The sequence below is a fragment of the Podarcis tiliguerta genome, assembly GCF_965153285.1.
Source record: "Podarcis tiliguerta genome assembly, chromosome: 10".
Taxonomy (NCBI): Eukaryota; Metazoa; Chordata; class Lepidosauria; order Squamata; family Lacertidae; genus Podarcis; species Podarcis tiliguerta.
The window spans coordinates 23,597,227-23,618,730 of NC_139543.1; the positions used below are offsets into that span (position 1 = coordinate 23,597,227).

Genomic DNA, 21,504 nt, shown 5'->3' on the forward strand with positions numbered 1-21,504 from the left:
GGTGGCCCCTAGCCAAGCTCTTGTCCCCTGAGCCTCGGTCTTCTCCATCTGTAAGGTGGGTGCAATTATATCCGTCTACCTAACAGGGCTGTGGTGGAGTGTTGTCAGGAGTGTCAAGGTCTGCCACCATTTTACATCATGTTCCCAGCCAAACTCCTTGGCTCTAGATCCTTTTCTTGTTGCCTAAAATCCTAGGCGAGGCCAAAGCTGTTTTAAATTTTGGTTTTATTTAATGCTATGACCCATCCTGGGACCTTATGGTGAAGTGGAGGTAGCAGATAGCCATTGTTATTTATCATTACTGTAACTTCATCTGAGTTCCTTGTCCGCGCTTGTCTGGAGTGGCTCAGAGTGTACACAATGGCTCTAAAAATGAGTATGGGATCGCAGCCTTATGAAATGTTATCAAATTTAATTTGTACAGCGCCCTTCATCATCAGACCTCAGCGTGGTTCGCAGAATAAGACGCAAGATAAAACGCAAGTAAATAATTACACCAAGTAAATGATCAGTTGTGTTTGTGTGAGTGCTTAAAAGTATTGTCGCACTTTGAATTATAGAAACCAGATGAAACACCTGCTGTGCCTTTAGGGGCTTTCCTAATGCTGCACAGCAGGCGCCCATTTCCCAAACTACGAAGCGCTTCTCTGGCTGACGAGAGAGAGGAGCTCCCGCCTATTTTGACCATGCACACGACCTCGCGCCCATTCGGCCACCTGCACTAGCGCCCCCGTTCCAAAGCTTCGCTCTCATTCGCCGCCCAGGAGGGCTCGAGAAGCAACCCGATTGGTTGCCCTCAGCCCAGGACGAGCTCTGCCAGGTGGCTGCTGAGGTAAGTGGCGGGGGTAGAGCGCGCGCCTCTCTTAAACCAGCTCGCGAGACTCCTCCCCTCCGTTCGGCGAGAAGGAGGGACCGCGCGCATGCGCTCAAACACCCACTTACCTACCCGTCCCTCCTTCGCCACTCTCGCTTCCCTGCCGAAAGAGCGCACGCGCGGCTCGCCTCCTTTTTCTTTCTCTCCGCCCCCTTGGCGTGGTGGCGTCAGCGCCGAAAAGCGGTGAGTCGGGGCGGCGCAGTCGCGAGTGGCGTTTCTGTGTTGAAGGGAAAACGGGAAGAAGGAGCTGGAGTTGCGGGGAGCTCTACGGGGGCCGGCGGGGCTCAAGCAGCCGAAGGCGTTTGGAAATGTGTGGGGGGGGGAGGATGGGCGCGAAACAGTTTCGCATTTTCGCCGTGAAGGGAAATAGAGAGAGCCAATTGAGGGTGGGATTATTTATTATTATTATTGTTCATTTTGCGAGGGTGCTCCAGTTAGCTCCTTGTTGTGGCGAAATGCAAGCTCTGCGAGGCAGGCTTAAGACCTTCTGGCTGTGCCTCTGAGGGGAGATTTCCCCGGTCAGAGGGGAGAAACTGGGAGGACGCGACCGGTCAAAAAGGCTCTTCCTCCGGTCAGCGCAGTGAGGAGGAAAGTCCAAGTTGCCGAGGAAGGGTGCTTGTGGTGCTTGCTTGCCTTCATTCTGACAGGAGGAAAAAAAGGCGCTAGTCCTCATCTTGCCAAGGGTATTGGGGGGAACGCCGGGCGTGCAAGCAGCTGCTGCAAAGAACAGCCTCCCCCCCCCCCCGCCTCGAAAGGCGGCGGTGTCTGCTGCCATGGGGGGTGCAGCACCTTCCCTTGCCCTGAGGTAAATCAGGGAGTGAAGGGAGCTGCGGTGGATGCTCCTAGTCAAGTGTTGAAGGTAAAAGGTCTTCATCACTATGGCCATAATAAGCTTGTGTGCACTTGGAAGTGAACATGCAATAGGTTTGATGGTGTTGCCTCAAGATCATTGGTTTAAAAATCCACCACACATGTCGCAAAGGAGCTTCTCATTCTAGGAAGGGACTTCTCCTTCTGCAGCTGGATTAGTGGGAGGAAAATCCTTAGTCGGTGCACGCCCCCCCCCCCAATCAGGTATTCCACCTATATGTGGATTTATATCGCTTACTTAGGAAACACCCAAGTCCAGCAACGCTTCTTCTTGGTCGCCTGTATGAGGTCATTTGTCTCTGCTGTTCAAATGACAATAAGGACCAGGGAGGAATCATTTCCACTTAAAGAGGGGTTATATAGAGCAGGGGTCAGCAAACTTTTTCAGCAGGGGGCCGGTCCACTATCCCTTAGACCTTATGGGACTATATTTTGGGGGGAAAGTGAACGATTTCCTATTCACCATAAATAACCCAGAGATGCATTTTAAATAAAAGGACACATTCTACTCATGTAAAAACATGCTGATTCCTGGGCCGGATTTAGAAGGCGATTGGGCTGGATTTGGCCCCCAGGCCTTAGTTTGCCTACCCATGATATAGAGACGTAAACTTAAGATGTGTGAAGTGGAGAGCTTTTATGAATAAAACCATATTCTTCAGGAACTTTTGAGGTTCACATGTACGACTTTCTGAAGCTACCCCAAGTGTAATTGTTTAATATTGAAAATTGGTGTTGGCATAGAACCAAATGACCTGCATCACATCATCCCACTTGTGCTGTTACTTAGGTTAGCCCACCTGACTGGTGCAAGAAATGGGGATAATAAAATCATAGAATTGTAGAGTTGGAAGGGACAACAAGGATCATCTAGTCCAACCCCCTGCAATGAAGGGATCTTTTTGCCCAACTTGAGGCTTGAACCCACATCCCTGCTTGTGAATCTTTTCCCATATAAGAAAAAGCTTTGCCAGTTAAACTTTCCTATGGAGGCTGTTGTAAAAGCCACCAGAGCAAGGCCAGGTAAAGCAAAACAACAAGAGGAAACACTGTTACTATTTAAGTAGGCAAGATTACACACTTGCATTCAATGTTACTTAATCTAAAATATTTGCCACTTCTTGGTTCATAGTCACTACCTTTGATTAAAATCACCACATACCATAAGCATGCATTAAAAGGACAGTAAACCCACTTTATCCCCTACTCTTTGACAACCCTTCATTAATTGTAGTATTGAAAAGGTAACCGATAACAGATCTAAGCAACACTTTGAGGTTGTCTTCTAGATAGTCTTAAGTTCCATCGTGGTCAAAGAGTTGTGGCATTTCTTCAAGATGAACTCATTTTCTGCAACCATTATTCTAGTGATGGTGTTTAGATTTGGAGCCCTATTTGCAAAAATATTTATATTTTATAGTGAAAAGGTAAATTCTCCACACACAGTATATATTGCATTGTTTACATTTCCTTTACTTTGGGCTATAGATGTGTTTGTTTTATTTATGATATTTACATTGTGTGTCTGTGTGTTTTAAAGCAAAATGTAGCATATCTCATAAAAGTATCCAGTTCAGCAGGACTTTGTTAGGAAACACTAATTTCAGCAGGCTGCATAAGGAATAGTTGAGCACAATACAGTGATACCTCGGGTTACAGACGCTTCAGGTTACAGACTCCGCTAACCCAGAAATAGTACCTCAGGTTAAGAACTTTGCTTCAGGATGAGAACAGAAATCATGTTTTGGCGGCGCGGCAGCAGCAAGAGGCCCCATTAGCTAAAGTGGTGCTTCAGGTTAAGAACAGACCTCCAGAATGAATTAAGTTCTTAACCTGAAGTATCACTGTATTTATTGAATACATTATTAGGAGAAATCATTTTAAATTTGGGGTACTGTGAAGCTAAACGAAGGGTATCATATTATTGCTTGCAAGCTTTTGGAAGTGATGCCACCATTTGATAAAACATAAATCTACATATATTTACTTCTTACAATTGAAACAGACTTCATGTTTTAAATTATCTCTGCAAAATATTTAATCATACTGCAGAATAATACTTATTCAAGCAAGATGAACTTGATTTTACAGAATGTGGAGGTCAGTAACTCGGTATACTTTTTGACTCCACAGTCTAAGCCTAGGTTTTCGGAGAGAAAAATTACTAAGATCCGGAGATTTGTGAAATGTAGACATAATTCAATCCTATTAAGGATGACTCACTGAATTCTTTTATTGCTGGTTTTAATGGGGTGGTTCTTTATAGAAGTTCTCTACACTATAGTTCTAGAATTAATATGTGCCATATCAGTGCAACACCAAAGGATTCCTCAAATAGGTTTTCACTGTCCTGCGGATTTAATTCAAGTTGTAATAATATGCCAAAGGATCAGGCTAGGATGCTTTGAGGTTACGCTGAGAACACTGAGGGCATTTTGTGCACTTCATTTTTTTTTTTTATAAATTTTTTTATTGCGTTTCTTTCCATAATTTTATAGGTTTATAAACAAATAAAGTAGTTACAAGAAACAAATTTTCTCTTTTTTAACAACAAAAACAAAATAAAACTTGGACTTCCCCACCCCTTCCGATTCTGCGTTCTTTGCATTAACAATGTCAGCATTTTGTTACCTTATTTCATACCTTGTTGTAACTTTCGAATGTTATGTATCCAAATACAATATATTATATCTCAATTTCAATACCTTTAAAATAAACATAACATATTCAATTTAAATTGTCTCCTTTTCTCTTTTGTCACTAATTTTACCATTTACTTAATCATATTCGCAGAAGCTTAACGTTTCCTAATCATGCACTTTCTTAGGATTCATACAGCTTATAATATTTTTTCAGATAATCTTTAAATTTTCCCCAGTCCTCCTCAATTGTTTCTTTATCCAAATCTCGGATTCTGCCGGTCAGTTCAGCTATCTCCATGTAGTCCATCAACTGCGTCTGCCAGTCCTCCAGCGTGGGCAAATCTTGTGTCTTCCAACTCTTTGCAATAAGTATTCTTGCTGCTGTGCTAGCGTACATAAACAAAGTTCTATCTTTCTTTGACATTTTCTGGTCCACCATGCCCAACAGGAAGGCCTCTGGTTTCTTAGGAAAGGTATACCTAAATACCTTTTTCAATTCATTATAAATCATTTCCCAGAAGGCCTTCACTTTTGGGCAGGTCCACCAGAGATGGAAGAAAGTCCCCTCTGCTTCCTTACACTTCCAACATTTGTTGTCAGACAGGTGATGCATCTTGGCTAGCCTGACTGGGGTCATGTACCACCGGTATATCATTTTCATAATGTTTTCCTTCAAGGCACTAGATGCCGTGAATTTCATTCCGGTGTTCCATAACCTTTCCCAGTCTTCAAACATAATATTATGTCCAACATCCTGTGCCCATTTTATCATAGCAGATTTAACTGTCTCATCCTGTGTGTTCCACATAAGCAGCAAGTTATACATTCTAGATAAAATCTTGGTCTTTGGTTCTAACAATTCTGTCTCTAGTTTCGATTTCCCCTCCTGGAAACCAACCTTTTTATCCATTTTAAAAACCTCTTGAATTTGAGCATAATGTAACCAATCTCGCACCTTGTTTTTTAATTTGTCCTGGCTCTGCAACTTCCAACCGTCTCCAATTTTTTCAATTAATTCCCAATATTTCGGCCAATAGGCCTCCATATTGGGTCTTTTTCGAGCTTTGGCCTCCACCGGTGATAGCCACCTCGGTGTTTTACTCTCTAATAAGTCTTTATATTTCATCCAGACTGCAAAAATCGCTTTTCTGACAATATGGCTTTTAAACAATTTGTGAACTTTAACCTTGTCATACCATAGATATGCATGCCAACCAAATGCATTATCAAAACCTTCCAGATCTAGGACGTCGGTGTTTTCTAGCAAAAACCAATCTTTCAGCCAGCAGAAGGCTGCAGCTTCATAGTACAACCTCAAATCCGGCAGGGCAAACCCCCCTCTTTCTTTTGAATCAGTTAATATTTTATACTTTATTCGGGGCTTTTTGCCCTGCCAGACAAACTTAGATATATCCTTCTGCCATTTTCCAAAACATTCCTCTCTGTCCACGATCTGTAGGGTTTGAAACAAGAATAACATTTTCGGCAATACATTCATTTTAATTGCTGCAATCCTTCCCAACAAGGAAAGTTTCAATCTTGACCAAATTTCTAAATCCTTCTTTACTTCCAACCAGCATTTTTCATAATTGTCCTTAAATAAATTCAAATTTTTGGAAGACAAATAGATCCCTAGGTATTTCACTTTCTTTACCACATTTAATTCTGTTTCTCTCTGAAACCCCTCTGTTTCTGTAAGTGTCAAATTCTTGGTCAAAACCTTGGTTTTTTGTTTGTTCAACTTAAACCCCGCCACCTGACCAAACTCAGATATAAGTTCAAGAACTCTTTTTGTACTGGATTCTGGCTCCTGCAATGTCAAAACTAGGTCATCTGCAAAAGCTTTAAGTTTATATTGTTTCACTCCGACCTCTATCCCTTGTACCAGCCGGTCCTCCCTTATCATGTTCAATAGCACCTCCAGGACTGAAATGAATAAAAGAGGGGATAGAGGGCACCCTTGTCGTGTCCCTTTTTCAATTTTGAACTCCTCCGTCACCACATTGTTCACTATTAATTTGGCCTTTTGCTCTGAATAAATTGCTCGTAACCCATTTTCAAACCCCCGCCCCACTCCCATCCCTTCCAAGTTTTTCTTCATGAACATCCAAGATATATTGTCAAATGCTTTCTCCGCATCAACAAAAATTAACACCGCCCTTGTGTTCCTGTTAGTTTGTAAAAGTTCCAAAATATCGATGATGTTTCTGGTATTCTCATATAAATGTCTACCAGGGAGAAAGCCTGCTTGGTCTTTGTGAATTACTTCAATTAAAACTTTTTTAAGTCTACTTGCCAAAATGTCTGCAAATATTTTGTAATCCACATTCAGGAGTGAGATGGGGCGGTAGTTCTTGAGTTGAGTCTTTTCAGATTCTATCTTAGGTATCAATGTGATGAACGCTTCTTTCCACGTTTCTGGTGCCCTCTTCCCATCCATGATCTGGTTGCATACCTCCAACAAGGGTTGTGTTAAATAGTCTTTCAAAGTCTTGTAGTATTTGGAGGTAAGCCCATCCGGGCCTGGAGATTTGCCTAGTTGCATGTTCTGAATGGCACTTTCAATTTCCTGGGTGGTTATTGTAGAGTTCAAGATTGATCTTTTATCTTGAGTTATTTTTGATAGTCCATTTGTCTTTAAAAAATGATCTATCTCTGATTCTTTCTGAGGCCCCTGTACATAAAGTTCTTTAAAATATCTGTGGAAGCACTTCCTAATTTCCTCTGGTTTCTGCACCGTTCTTCCTTCAATCTCTAGATTTGTAACTGTATTCAACTTTTGTCTTTTTTTCAGCTGCCAAGCTAGCAGCTTTCCACATTTATTTGCTGATTCAAAGGATCTTTGCTTCATCTGTTTTATTTTCCATTCAATCTCCTGATTAATCAATTTTGAATATTCTGCTTGATGGAATTTAATTTCTCTCAACAGATCCTTTGACTTTGGTTTAGTTCTCAATTTTTTCTCTCCTTGATGTATTTTCTCCAGTATTTTATCTTTCTTTCCATTCCAGAGCTTCTTCTTAATTGTATTCTGTTGTATCAGAAACCCCCTCATGACAGCTTTGCTTGCGTCCCAGATCGTTCTTTTTTCTACTGTAGTATTCAAATTTATCTCAAAATAGTCCTTTAATGTTTTTTGGGCCTTTTTCACAATCTCTTGATCTCTTAAAAGAGTGTCATTCATTCTCCATCTGAAGGAACCGGTTTGAGTAAGTCTGAGATCTAATTTCAGAGCGTTGTGGTCGGAGCATGTTTTTGGGCAGATTTCCACCTTTTTAGTCTTGGGTGCCAGCCCCCTGGAGGTCCAGATTTGGTCGATCCTTGACCAGGACAGGTGGGCCTCAGAGAAGAAAGTTCCTTCTTTACCTAGGGGGTTCTTTGTCCTCCATATATCAATCAAATCCAGATTGTCAGTCATTTCAAAAAAAGTTTTAGGCAGTCTGCCGTCTGATGTTAGATTTTGGTTATAAGACTTATCCATATGTGTAGACACCACTCCATTCATATCTCCCATCATTATGATGTTAGCATAGTCCAGATAGTCCAGCAGCGTCTCATGCAGCTTCTTGAAAAATTCTGATTTCCCGTCGTTTGGAGCATAAATTCCTAGTATCAATATTTTTTCTCCTTGGGTCTGGATTTCAATTGCCAGAATTCTTCCATATTCATCTTTGAATAAAAATTTAGGTATCAGGCTCTCCTTAGCATAAATCACCACTCCTCTTTTCTTTACCTTGTCTGAGGAAATAAACTCTTGGCCTAGTCTTTTGTTGACCAAAACTTTCCTGTGGAGCCTGGTCACATGGGTTTCTTGTAAACAAATAATATCCAATTGTTCTTTCTTCAATATATGAAACAATTTCCTTCTTTTCTCCGGGGAATTTCCGCCATTTATATTCCAACTGAGTAGCTGCAGAGACATCCTGAACTATTCTGTTACACCTAGAGCGGTGTATCTTCTTTTTCCTCTAATTCCGAGGGTTTAGGCGTCCCTCCGCCTGCTGGCAGAGTGGGTCCTGGTTTAAGTATAGGCCAAAGGGCTGCTGCTTCTTTTTGGAGATCTTCTCCGTGGTCGTGCTGGAACTTTTGTAGATCCTCTGGTAATCTTATTTTAACCTTCTTCTGTTTGTAAGTAAATGATAGTCCTTGTGGGAACTCCCACCTATAAGGGATTGAGTTAAGTCTCAACAACTTAGCCAATTCTGAATAGGTGGCTCTCAGATCCAATAGCTGTTTAGGAATATCTCGGTAGATTTCCACCCTTTTCTCTTGTATCTCAATTGAGTTTTTGAAGTGTAGGCCTAATATTTTGTCTCTCTCCTCTCTTGATCTCAAAGCTATTAGACAGTCTCTAGATCTATCTTTTCTTACCAATCTTCCCAGTCGAAAAGCCGATACTATTTTAAATTCACTTTCTTCTTTTAAGCCCCAGAACTTTGAAAATTCTGTTGTCAAAAATCCAATCAAATCTTCTTGTTCGATTTCTGGGACCGCCCTAAGCCTAAGATTAGTCTCCCGGTTTTTCAGTTCCACCAAAGAGAGATAGGTTTGTTGGTCCCCTATCTGTTTATGCAGAGGCTTGACTTCTGCTTTAACTTCCTCAACCTCTTTTTTAGCTGATGTTGCAATTTCAACGGCTTCCCCTGCCAATTTACGGTTCTCTTCCGTTGCTCCTTGCAATTTTTCAATTGCTTGGGTGTGTTGGGAAACCTGATCTGTCAATTTCTGGATCGAGGATGTAGCTTGGTCAATTTTTGTTGATTGGTTATCAATTTTTTGATTTAATGTTGACAATTGTTCCAAAACTTGTTTCAGTGCTGCCTCTGCTCCTCCTGATGCCATATCTTCCTCTTCAGATTTTTCAGGCTTTTCACTTTCTACTTTTTGTGTTGCAAGCACAGCAGGCACTGATAGTCTACGTCCCTGAGTTAAAGTTGTTTGCAAAAGCTGTGCCTGCTTTTTTGCTTTTTCTTTTTCCTTAGCTTCCTTAGCTTTGGCTGCTCTTGTCTTTCCTGTACCACTCATCAGTCAATGTTCAAGGTCAGATGTTGTAATCCCATGGGAAAGACAAGTCCAAATTTATAAACAGTCTGGAGAAAGAAAGTAAGCAAAAAAACTTTTCCCAGGCCTTTGTTATCCAATGTCCTCTAGGGGGAGTGCCACCAAAAGTTAGTAAGAAGAAGGTAACTTTTCCGCCATTAAAGTTTCCGTTTTCAAAAACAATTTTAAAAGCAAGTTAGTTCCAAAACACTAAGAAAAAAGTCCTGCAGAGCACTTTAAAACGTTTAACAATGTTCCAACAAGGTGCCTGCAATTGTATCCACTCAAACTAAGTAAGCCCAAAAGTTGCACTTCAGTTACAAAAGTATCTGGAAGTTTGTAACAGTTCCGCAGTCAAGCAACTTCACCCGGCCACCCGAAGATTTGGGGTTAGAGTCTTCCCTCGCCCCATGGGGGACCGCTCCAAGTCCAATTTAAACTGTATTTTTTCTTCCTTTAAGAATAGAATTTCAAGTGTGCACGAAAGTCCCACTTTAAAGCCTTAAAGCTTCCCTGTTCACAGCGCTTTCCGCTCTTTAAACAGTCTGCTTTGATCTTATAAGCAGTGCCGGAAGACGGACTTCCTCTTTCTCGTCTCCCGGTTTCAGCCAAATTTCTTCAAGTTATTGTAACAAATCTTAAGTCCTTACTCACGGGTTTGCTGTTTCAGAGTAGTATTTTTTGGAAGAAAGGTCAGCGCTCATCCGTGACAGCCGCGCGGCTTCGCCTCCGCAGAAAGAGCGATGAACTCACAGCACCGCTCCCCCTCCTTCACTCCGGAGCCCCTTACGGGGTCCCTTCCGCGAATTTGGGGTCGCTCCAGGTGCCCGCCGAGTCCCACGGCCACGGACTCTCTCTGTCCGTGGTTTTTCTTGATGGGTTGCCGCTGCGCCGTAGCGAAACAACCCTTTTCTGCGGTGCCCCTCTTCAGAGCTCGAAGAGGTCCGCCATCACGGTTTCGCGCCGCCTCCGGAAGTCCATTTTGTGCACTTCAAAGCACTGTAGCACAGACTCAAACACATGTGCCTCGAAGAAAAGGAATAGTAATAAAATCAGAAACACAGAAAAAACCAATTTTCCTCATGCTGTTACAAAAAAGGCTCACACAATAAAATTAAACTGAGTGACAGAACAGTCCATCTACTAGGACTTTGTAGTGAGCCATTGGATGTCATTTTGTAATGCTGATAGTTAGAGCTGAGATTTCTAACAAGACCAAAAGGAGGGGAAACCCATAAATGTGAAGTCCTGCTTGACAAAGAACCTTATATAGGCCAGGGACCCAGTGGTGTAGCTGGGTAATTTAAGACTCTAAACGTAATAGCCTTACAGTGGCAAGGGCTTTAGACAGCTATATGTACTGCTTCAGCTGTGAAGCACACAAGCGACATTTTTTCCACCCCCACTGGCATTCCATGCTTAACAACAGCTTCTGCATATCTGATAATGTTAGTGCAAACAAAAAACAGTCTGCCAACCCTGAATAATATTAATACTTTGAGGATGTGCATTTACTCGTTTTAATCTCACTTAAATCAGCACCATTATGACAGCAGGAATAAAATGGACTTTACCCATATTCCAAACAAGTTTAGCATTTGGGTAGCTGCACACTTAGCAAGTTCAAACTTAACTATTGTTTGGAACATGTGTGGACCAGGACAATAGTTTAAGGAACTTGACAGTGGATTGTGACCATTGTGCCTTAATTTGGAGACATGCCTGTCTACATCTGGATTTGTAAAGGGGTTTCCTTAGAAACAAATGCCTTCACTGTCATGTTCAGTATATGAGTATCCAATAAATAATAGAATCATGTGTTTGCTTCTGTTTATTAAAGAACCTTGCATGTATGCCACAATGCTGTGGAAAGCTACAACATTCAGCTGATAAACATAATTCAGTACAGTGGTACCCCGCAAGATGAATGCCTCGCGAGACGGAAAACCCGCTAGACGAAAGGGTTTTCCGTTTTCCGATGCGCTTCGCAGGACGAATTTCCCTATGGGCTTGCTTCGCAAGACGAAAATGTCTTGCGAGTTTTGAGATTTTTTTCCGCTCCCCACCCCCTTTTTTCTAAGCCGCTAAACTGCTAATAGCCTTTTAGCAGCTAATCCGCTAATCCCTTAAGCCTTTAATAGCCGCTAATAGCCGCTAAACCGCTAATAACGCTAAGCCGCTAAGCCGCTAATAGGGTTGCTTCGCAAGACAAAAAAACCGCTAGACGAAGAGACTCGCGGAACGAATTAATTTCGTCTTGCGAGGCACCACTGTAATTAGTTGTGTTAATGTACAATGAATGGTATTGGTAGAATCCCCCCCCCCGCTCAACACACTGACATTGCCTAAAGCTTTGCCTTAGAGTTTATTAGCAGTTTGACATAATTTCTTGAACTGTACGCTTTTTGCTATTTTTGCAAATTCTCCCTGAAGCTGAATTGATGGGACAAATCTGGATGATCTTAAACTAGGAAACATGTCCAGCTGGTGACTCAGTAGAACGTGCTTTTTCTGACAATTTTACAAAGCAATTGGGACACTTAACCCATTTCCAGTGATAAGATAATAGGAACATGGTTGCAAACTGCTGAACTGAATGCACTTCTTAAATGGCAAAAGGAACAAATCAAGTTGTTTGAAATAAGCTGCTGCGTGCCATTGCCATTCCATGCCTCTTGCCTCTCCTTATGAAAAGCCTATCAGGGGTCATCTCCCTACCCTACCCCAATTTGCTTTGAGGAAGGTTGCTGTGATTTTACTGCTGTGTATCTTGTAATACATCAGTGGGTAATTTTTAAGTGCTTAGACTTGCAAATTTGTGAGTTGAGGCTTTCGGTGTATTACTTGATGAGTTTTGGCAGGCGGCTTGACAAACTGTGTCTTCTAATGTGCAAACGAGTGTAGGAAATAAAAATAAACATTTAAATGTAGAGAGCAATCTAAATAGCATCTCTGCTCCATATGTTGTAGTACCTGCTGGAGACCCATTATAGTCCCTGGACTTTTTGTACACTAACACTTCAGTCCAGATAGCGCTGTGCTCCATCTGCTGTAATCTCTAAGCTGCACAGTATGGGCTTCCTTGGATTTTGACCTGTTATTTGCTGGTTCTTTTGATCTTTGCTAGGCAGGCAATTTGCCATTCTCATTCCCCACCCTTTTCATTGTTGTTGCTGTAAACTACAGAGCAGTGCAATTGCTTTTTCTTGCTGTAGGATCTTCGCATAGTATGACTTTTTTAAAGGCAACATGGGTGGATCTCAGTCTAAGAGTATAGGTTGCTGCAGAAAATTGTTCCAAATCGCAACTCCCCCTCCCCCCAAGAATGACTATTCTAAGAAATGAACACCTGGCTTTGGTCATTGACACATCATTTAGGTTGGATCCCTGTTGACATAAAGCCTAAAATGACTTGCGGGGCTCTGGAGTTGCATAATTTCTCTTTCAATAACTTTGAGAAGTGAAGGTTTGAAATAAAAAAAGATCAAAGAAGGAGCTTGATATTTGAATGCTTCCAAGTATTTCAGTATGCTAATATTTCAGTTTTTCATACCTGGATTCAGTTTTGTTACCTGTATTTGAGTGGTGATGTTAAACACAGCATTTCCTTGTTTCCGACTTGTTAGGTTCAGTGTTTTTGCTTTAAAAAAAAACCCTGGCTCTACTCAATGATCTAGTGCTTTGGAAGCATTTTCTTCTGTTCAGTTTGGCATATTAAGCAGCATATTTGTCTGTTTGCACAGCAAATATTCTTTTCCATTGCAGAACAGCAGAGAACATACAGCTAATAATTCATCCGAAAGTATCTGCTATTAGACAATTGTGTAGTAACTTTTTCTGGGTAAATGGCTGCTTCATCCGTTCACAGTTGTGGTGTATTTTTGATTTCCACGATATAGGGGGACCAGTGGCAGAGCCCTGATGATGGTGTAGTATTTGCAGTAGGCGGGGTGGATTGGCAGAAGGCAGATGCACGTTATCATAGTGCATGCTCAGTGTGTATTTTCCTTTTCTTGGTTGGATGGGATTGAATCTTGGTTTAAAGATGTACAACCATGACTGATGTGCTTACTTCTTACCTGCAGGCATGCATTCTCGCATTGCAGAATAGTATTGTTTTATTTGCATTGCAAATGCTGTATCTCCAACTTCCGCAGACCACATTTCTGAGTCTTCCTGGACAGTTTCACACATCCAACCTAGAGCCTGGATAGCTCAGTTGGTTAGAGTGTGGTGCTCATAACACCAAGGCTGCAGGTTCGATCCACGTATGGGGCAGCTGCATATTCTTTCATTGCAGAGGGTTATACTATATTATCCTCAAGGTCCCTTCCCACCCTACAGTTCTGTGATTCCATGTAATCAAGTGATGATTGCCAAAGATAAGACTAAACTGTTGGGTTTTCATTGGGTAGTAGTTTGTTTACCTATTATTAGATATTTACATTTATATCTCACATCTTTCTCCAAAGGTGCCATGGGCAGCAAACATGTCACTACTAAAACAATATAATTTTGTAAAAGGTGAAAAACAACGTTCTAAAAAACATTTTAAAACTCCTAAAACCTATCACATACTTTCAAATTAATATTTTCAGTTTTGCCAGGGACAGAATTTTTAGTCCTCAAATGCCTGGGTAAAAATAACATCCTTAGAATTCTCCTAAAATTTAATAGTGAAGGAGACTGACACACCTTTCTAGGGATGCAGATGGGAGACCACTACTGAGAAGGCCCTTCCATCAGTGACTGCTAACCAGGCATCTTCCTGTGGTGGAACTACCAACAGCCCCTCTCCTACAAGTTTATCTCTAACTCCAGATGGGCAGATTTACATTCCATTACTTTAAGTTCCCAAACGAAAATAAGCAAGATAACATTAATAAACTAATATAAATAATAGTTTAAAAACTGGTTGCCCATAGTCAAGCCTTTCTTAACCTTGGATCCCTAGATGTTGCTGGACTACAACTCCCATCTTCCCTAGCTAGCAGGACCCAAGGTTAAGAAAGGCTGCAGCAGGCCAACCTATTCCTCTGTGTGATGCTTTTTCCTGGGAAGAATGAGAAAGGAAAGACAACAGCGCCCATCACCTTTGCCTATTGGCTATGCTGGCTAAGACTGATGAGCTGTTGCTGATTGTAATTCAGCAATATCTGGAGAGCACCATGTTGACTGTTCCTGTTTTAAGAGTACATGGAAAACAGGCAGCTATGTTTTCCATAAGGGGGGAAAACTCTCAAGTGCACAGATGGGCCATACCTTTATTTGGATCTAGCCACCACCACCACCACCACATATAAAAACATCATAAAACATTAAACATTAAAAGCTTCCAGATACAGGGGTGCCTTCAGATGTCTTCTAAAAGTTGTGTAGTTCTTTATCTCCTTGACATCTGATGGGAGGGCAAAAAGGCCCTCTGCCTGGTTCCCTGTAACCTCACTTCTCACAGTGAGGGAACTGCCAGAAGGCCCTTGGAGCCAGACCTCAGCTGAATGATGGGGGTGGAGATGCTCCTTCATGTATACAGGGCTGAGGCCGTTTAGGGCTTTAAAGGTCAGCACCAGCACTTTGAATTGTGCTCGGAAATGTACTGGGAGCCAGTGTAAGTCTTTCAGGACTGGTGTTACATGGTCTCGGTGGCTGCTCCCTGTCACCAGTCTAGCTGCCACATTTTGGATTAGTTGTAGTTTTTGAGTCACCTTCAAAGTAGCTCCACACAGTACTCCAAGCAGGTGATTACCAGGGCATGTACAACTCTGGTGAGATAGTGCATGGGCAGGTAGGGTCTCAGCCAGCATACCAGATGAAGATGGTAGACATCTGGCTGGACAGAGATTAATTGGGAATAGGTAATTAAGCTCTCCAGAAACCTTCATTGGGTTAAATGTTACGCAAAGCAGGAAGTGAGAGGATGAGGGAACACCCCTCCCATACAAAGTTTACGATGAATGTTGAAGCCATATGATCTCTTGTGGCCCAAAATATTGGAGATTACAGTCTGACTGGGCTATGCCTAGGATTCTGGGACAAAACAACAACAACGGCAATCCCTGTTTGCTTTTTGTTGACAAATTGTATTTCATTACAACTAATGTTTTGCTTAAATGCTATTGAAATGACTTTGTTCCAAATTCTTGCTTTTACAGTGGCTCTACTTTTCTTCCATCTTTTAGATTATGGCACAGACCCTAGGCTTTGGGGTAAAGTACATCAAAGCCTTTTTGAAAGGCTTCTTTGTTGCTGTTCCTGTGACGGTGACTTTCCTTGACAGAGTGGCTTGCATAGCAAGAGTGGAAGGAGCTTCAATGCAGGTAACAATGCAGCTGCTTTTCCCCCAGTTCATTTTCACCTGCGTGGAGGCCTCAATTATAAATTGACAATCCAGTTTCAAAAGCAGGAGAAAAATGCAATTTTCAGCATTTTATGTAAAAGGCCTTTTCATTACAGAGAGAGCAGTTTCCACTGTGTTTGGTCAGGCAGGAGTTTCTTGTGTTTGGGGAGTGCAGAACTTAGCAGGGGTTCCCCCCTCCTTTTTGAGACATATACTTCTATTTCTTCAAGAGGCTTAAGAACTTTAAAGTATTCTATCTGGTTAATTTAGAATTAAGAGAAGTATTACCTGTTCTGTCAATCAGTGGCGTAGCGTGGGTTGTCAGCACCCGGGGCAAGGCAAGTAATTTGCGCCCCCTAACCCGTGGATTTGCGCACCCTAACCCCAAGATGTTGCGCCCAGTGTGGCCGGCCCCCCCTGCACCCCCCATGCTACGCCACTGCTGTCAATCATGCCTGGGTAGAATGTGGTGTTGGCAGGAGAGTTGATAAATAGATGGCATAGCCATGCGCTGCAGCAGAAGTTGCATTGGGAAAGATGCTATGTTTGAATTGAATTGTATTTTTTTAATAACTTAAGATGGATCTTGGATTTTAAAAAATAATTTCCCTTTCAAAACCAACTTTTCAAAGACAGATGTTTCCACGACCACTTACTTTCCTTTTTGGGGGGAAGGGGGGAGAGTTTCTTCTAGAAACTTGATTCCTCTCTATCTTCATTAATTTTTTGAAGTCCTTTATTTCAGTTACACACATGGCTTGCTTTATTTGTTTTACATCATGATTTAGAACAACCATCAGCCTCTCCCTCTTGCTTTTTCCACAGGTATAATAATCCTCTCTGCTTGTACTTTTTAAACTACAAGTTGTGTAACTATACTCATTGAGTAAGATGTACGAAAAAGGATTTATGCCTTGTAACTTGTATCCACTTAACACAGGGATGCGGGTGGTGCTGTGGTCTAAACCACTGAGCCTTGGGCTTGCCAATCAGAAGGTCGGTGGTTCGAATCCCCACAATGGGGTGAGCTCTTGTTGCTCAGTCCCTGCCAACCTAGCTGTTCGAACGCACATCAAAGTGCAAGCAGATAAGTATGTACCACTCTGGTGGGAATGTAAATGGCGTTTCCGTGTGCTGCTCTGGTTTCACCAGAAGTGGCGTAGTCATGTTGGCCAAATGACCTGGAAAAACTGTCTGCAGACAAATGTTGGTTCCCTCAGCCAGTAAAGTGAGATGAGCGCTGCAACCCCAGAGTCGTTCACAACTGGACTTAACTGTTAGGGGTCCTTAACCTTTTTTTTTTATCCACGTAACATAATCATTCATAATCAAACATCAATTAAAATGTGGTACATAAGCATAGAATTTTATTGTTGTGGTTGGACTGTTCAGGTCTATATATTAATTTCAATATTAAAATGCTGTAAGTTTCCTTTATTTTAACTAACCTGAATTTAATTGTGTCTGATTTTAGTTGAAGCTTCCTTATCTGGAGTGTTTATAGCGTCAGAACCTCAGGGGAGAATGCTCTTTTCATGATTAAGAGACTTCTCTAGTTAAGGTAATCTTACAGTGATGGAGGGCGTGATGATAGTGAGGACCAGGACTGGAGTGCCCATGCTTTTAGTCCAGCTGGGTGCAGATCTTGAAGGTTTTGACACGGATGGCCTTTATGAGAGGCATGTTTCTGCCTGTCCCAAATGTCACTATACACCAGTTTCATGTGGTGCTACGGTGGGAAACGTGCCTTGTTTCTGGATCAGCACAATTGGAGACTGTTTTGACAATTTTCCAGCTCATATGTAACTGTCAGAGCTGGCTCCGGGTCCCAGCTCACCAAGGACCAACGCTAGCCGGTAGTACAGTATCAAAGTCTTTATTGAAGAATAGTCTCCATTTACAAGTCTCAGCGTCCCAGCTCTACGTCTGAGCTTTAGACCGGCGAAGCTCTATCTGGATCTCCGCCCCCTGTGCACCAGCTTAAAACTCTAATCTTACTCCACCTCCTCCTTCTCTCTCTCTTCCTCTGGGTCTTACTACCCCCCGGGGTCTCTTCCCTCCTGGACTCTTCTGACGCAGAGCTGGACCCCTCTGACTCCTCCCCCTCTCTTCGGCGTGCTTTAGGACCTGGCTCCCTACCCGGGCTGCCCACCTTGCCGCCCTCCTGTACATTTGAACTTGGCGCGCGCGCGCGTTTAACTTTCCTGATGACCGTTTCCTCGCTCCCTGACGAGGGTGTGGCCACTCCTGCCTCACGCTCTCCCTCTGCCTGCGCGCTCCCTGATCCCGATGCCTTGGACTCCTCCCCCCTACTGCACTCTGGGGGGGAAGCTGGTCCGGATTTCCAGCTGTTACTCTCTGAGTCCCCTCTGGCCCCTTCTTCCCGAGGTGTCCCCCTTGCCCTGACCATGGGGGCCCCTTTCTGTGAATCCTCCGAGTCACTGGAGAGACTCAGAGACCTCGGACTACTGTTGTCGCTGACATTTCCTTCCGACTCCTCCCCCTCGCTCTCCGTTTCCTGCCTCTCCTGTGACTCTTCTCCTGAACCCCTGACATCCATCCCCCCCTCGAAGCCCCCCCTTCCCCCCTCCCCTTCTACTTGGCTACGAAGAATGCAATGTTCCGCGCAATAGGAGGAACCGAAGGTCAATTGGCGTTGGTACCACGCCAATGCTGGACTGTGCCTGTGCAGCCAACTCATGCCCAAGACTACCGGCGTGCCTGACAGTTTGGTGACGTTGAAGCTGATGACTTCTTGGTGATTTCCAATCCGCATCACCATTGGTTGCGTTTGTTGCACCACCTGCCCCCCTAGCAAGTCCCTGCCATCCACTGTGACAACCTTCAGGGGCAGTGTGGCTGGCAGCAGTGGTATATTGTGCTGCTGAATAAAATCCAGTCCTATAAAGTCGGCGTTGCTGCCGGAGTCAATGGTGATCGGCACTTCCAGAGTGCTTCCGTTGGGCAGTTGGAGAGACGCTGTAAGCTGCACCACTGGTTTGGGTGGGAGGGGGTCTGTGGGCTGCAAAATCTCTGGGGATTGTTTCATTGATTTGTCTGGCTGGACCCCAGTACCTCTTCCTCCAGCCAGACTCTGTCGTTTCCCTGCTGCGTTGCTTCTGTCACTGTTGCCGATGCTGCAGTGTGCTTGTGGAGCCTCTGGGGACACTCTTTCGCCATGTGTTGAGCACTGTCGCAGATGTAGCACTTCCTGTTCCCTCTAGGAGGCTTCGTCTTGACTGCTCCCGGCGTCAGGGCTCTGGTAGCTGACTGAGCCCTGGCACCTCCGAGCTCCATCGGTTCCTCTCCCCCTCCCTGCGAGGGCGTGGACTGCGCACGCGCTGCTTCTTTGGGATAGAAGGGAGGTGCTCTGGCTGGTGCCCTTCCCCAACGTCCTTCTTCTCTGTTGCAAGGACGTTCCTCCAGATGCACCCCGATCTCCAGAGCCCTCTGGACCACTTCCTGGGTGCTCCTTGGCCTCTCCCCCCTTCCAATCTCGGCTTTTACTTCTGTATTCAAGCCCTCCCAAAAGAGATCTCTCACTGGCGCAGACGCTTTGTCCCATCCCAGTGCATGAACCAGTCCGAAGAAACGCGTATGGTACTGACGCACGCTGGCTTTGCCTTGCTTAAGTCCATGTATGTCTCTCCTGGCAATATCAACGTCTATCTTTGATAAAAAACACGAGTCCATAGCTTTAATGAAAGCCTTCGCGTCTTGGAGCGCCGGATCATTGTCCCTCCATAAATTTCTCAGCCACGTTTTGGCTTCACCATGCAAATGGGATAGGATAAACCCCACTTTCTCTCTTTCATCTCTAAAGTCTTTGTCAAGCAGATCCAGCGCAAACAACAGGTCTGCTCTAAAGTTGGGGTACTGCTGTAAACTCCCGTCAAAATGGGATACAAGGCTGCCTCCCCTCTTTCCCAATCCAATGCCCTCTGCTTTGGATCCAGGTGGCCCCTGTTTGGAAATCACGTCCAATCTTACTTGGAGATCTCGGTAGGCGCTACTCATTTCCTCCTCTCTTTTTCTGGATGCAATTACCTCCGTGCTGAGTCGTGTCACAGCTTCTTGCAGGGCTGATATCTGCTCTTCCGTCGTCATCTTGCCTGAGTTTTGTGAGCTCTGGGAGCACCCCTCCTCTGCCCTCGCTGCGTCAACTCACGTGGCGAGGTTCTTGGTGCCAAAACTTTAAAAAATAGAGATAGAGCTTACTGTCAGAGCTGGCTCCGGGTCCCAGCTCACCAAGGACCAACGCTAGCCGGTAGTACAGTATCAAAGTCTTTATTGAAGAATAGTCTCCATTTACAAGTCTCAGCGTCCCAGCTCTACGTCTGAGCTTTAGACCGGCGAAGCTCTATCTGGATCTCCGCCCCCTGTGCACCAGCTTAAAACTCTAATCTTACTCCACCTCCTCCTTCTCTCTCTCTTCCTCTGGGTCTTACTACCCCCCGGGGTCTCTTCCCTCCTGGACTCTTCTGACGCAGAGCTGGACCCCTCTGACTCCTCCCCCTCTCTTCGGCGTGCTTTAGGACCTGGCTCCCTACCCGGGCTGCCCACCTTGCCGCCCTCCTGTACATTTGAACTTGGCGCGCGCGCGCGTTTAACTTTCCTGATGACCGTTTCCTCGCTCCCTGACGAGGGTGTGGCCACTCCTGCCTCACGCTCTCCCTCTGCCTGCGCGCTCCCTGATCCCGATGCCTTGGACTCCTCCCCCCTACTGCACTCTGGGGGGGAAGCTGGTCCGGATTTCCAGCTGTTACTCTCTGAGTCCCCTCTGGCCCCTTCTTCCCGAGGTGTCCCCCTTGCCCTGACCATGGGGGCCCCTTTCTGTGAATCCTCCGAGTCACTGGAGAGACTCAGAGACCTCGGACTACTGTTGTCGCTGACATTTCCTTCCGACTCCTCCCCCTCGCTCTCCGTTTCCTGCCTCTCCTGTGACTCTTCTCCTGAACCCCTGACAGTAACACAAAACCAAACCATGATTTCACATGAATGAGCAGGTGTGCTGGTTTCTGAATTGGAGATTATGCCTGGTGTGCTCATTCCCAGGTCCTGCAGCTGCTGTGCTCCTCAGAACTAAGCTATGGTTTGACTTAATGTTACATCTGAACCTGAGTTAGGGTTAGCCCCACTCCATGCATTGTAATCAAGTTTTGTTCTTGAGTTTGAAGTTTTGTGGGTGAGTGGAACTGCATAGTCACTAGGAATGCATGGCACAGCTCTTGGTGGTCTGCATCTCTTCAGATTGCATGTGATTGATCTCATGTTCAAATGCTCCTCCAAATTTTTTATATATCCATGAAGATGACAGGTTAGCAGGTTAGGGAGAAACCTAAACTAGAACCCTTCTTCCTAATACAGGTGTACTTATAGAAACTGAAGTTAGTGTGAACTGTACAATATGTGAACTTTGAACCTGCAGTGTTACCTATGGAGTAAAATGAGGAACTAGCGCTTGGTGTTTGAACCCATCCAAAATTATTATTATTATTATTATTATTATTTAAAAGAAGTTATGGGATTGAATTGATCAGGATATATTCAACATCCACCTGACAGCGCTTCTGTAGGTACATGTTTTCTTTTTCTTGTTTTGCCTGAGGAAGGAAAACATGACAAATCATCTTCTTTTTCTTTATCTCACACTCCAGAGAGTGAATTATGTTGAATGTGTTTGAAAGCTATAGGATGTGATGGAAAGTGAAGTTTAGTCAGCATGACGCCTTTCACTCATC

The 21,504-nt window shown here is 43.9% G+C and overlaps 1 protein-coding gene across 2 annotated transcripts in view; it reads left to right on the plus strand.

Moving 5' to 3' along the window:
* The first annotated feature begins 898 nt into the window (after window positions 1-898).
* Window positions 899-21,504, plus strand: part of IMMP2L (inner mitochondrial membrane peptidase subunit 2) — a 453,218-nt gene continuing 432,612 nt past the window's right edge. For both annotated transcript variants that reach the window (XM_083400141.1, XM_083400142.1), the window contains exons 1-2: window positions 899-1,057; window positions 15,606-15,743. In XM_083400141.1, the coding sequence (XP_083256267.1) occupies window positions 15,609-15,743 (135 nt within the window). In that variant the 5' untranslated portion in view covers window positions 899-1,057; window positions 15,606-15,608. The remainder of the gene's footprint in view (window positions 1,058-15,605; window positions 15,744-21,504) is intronic.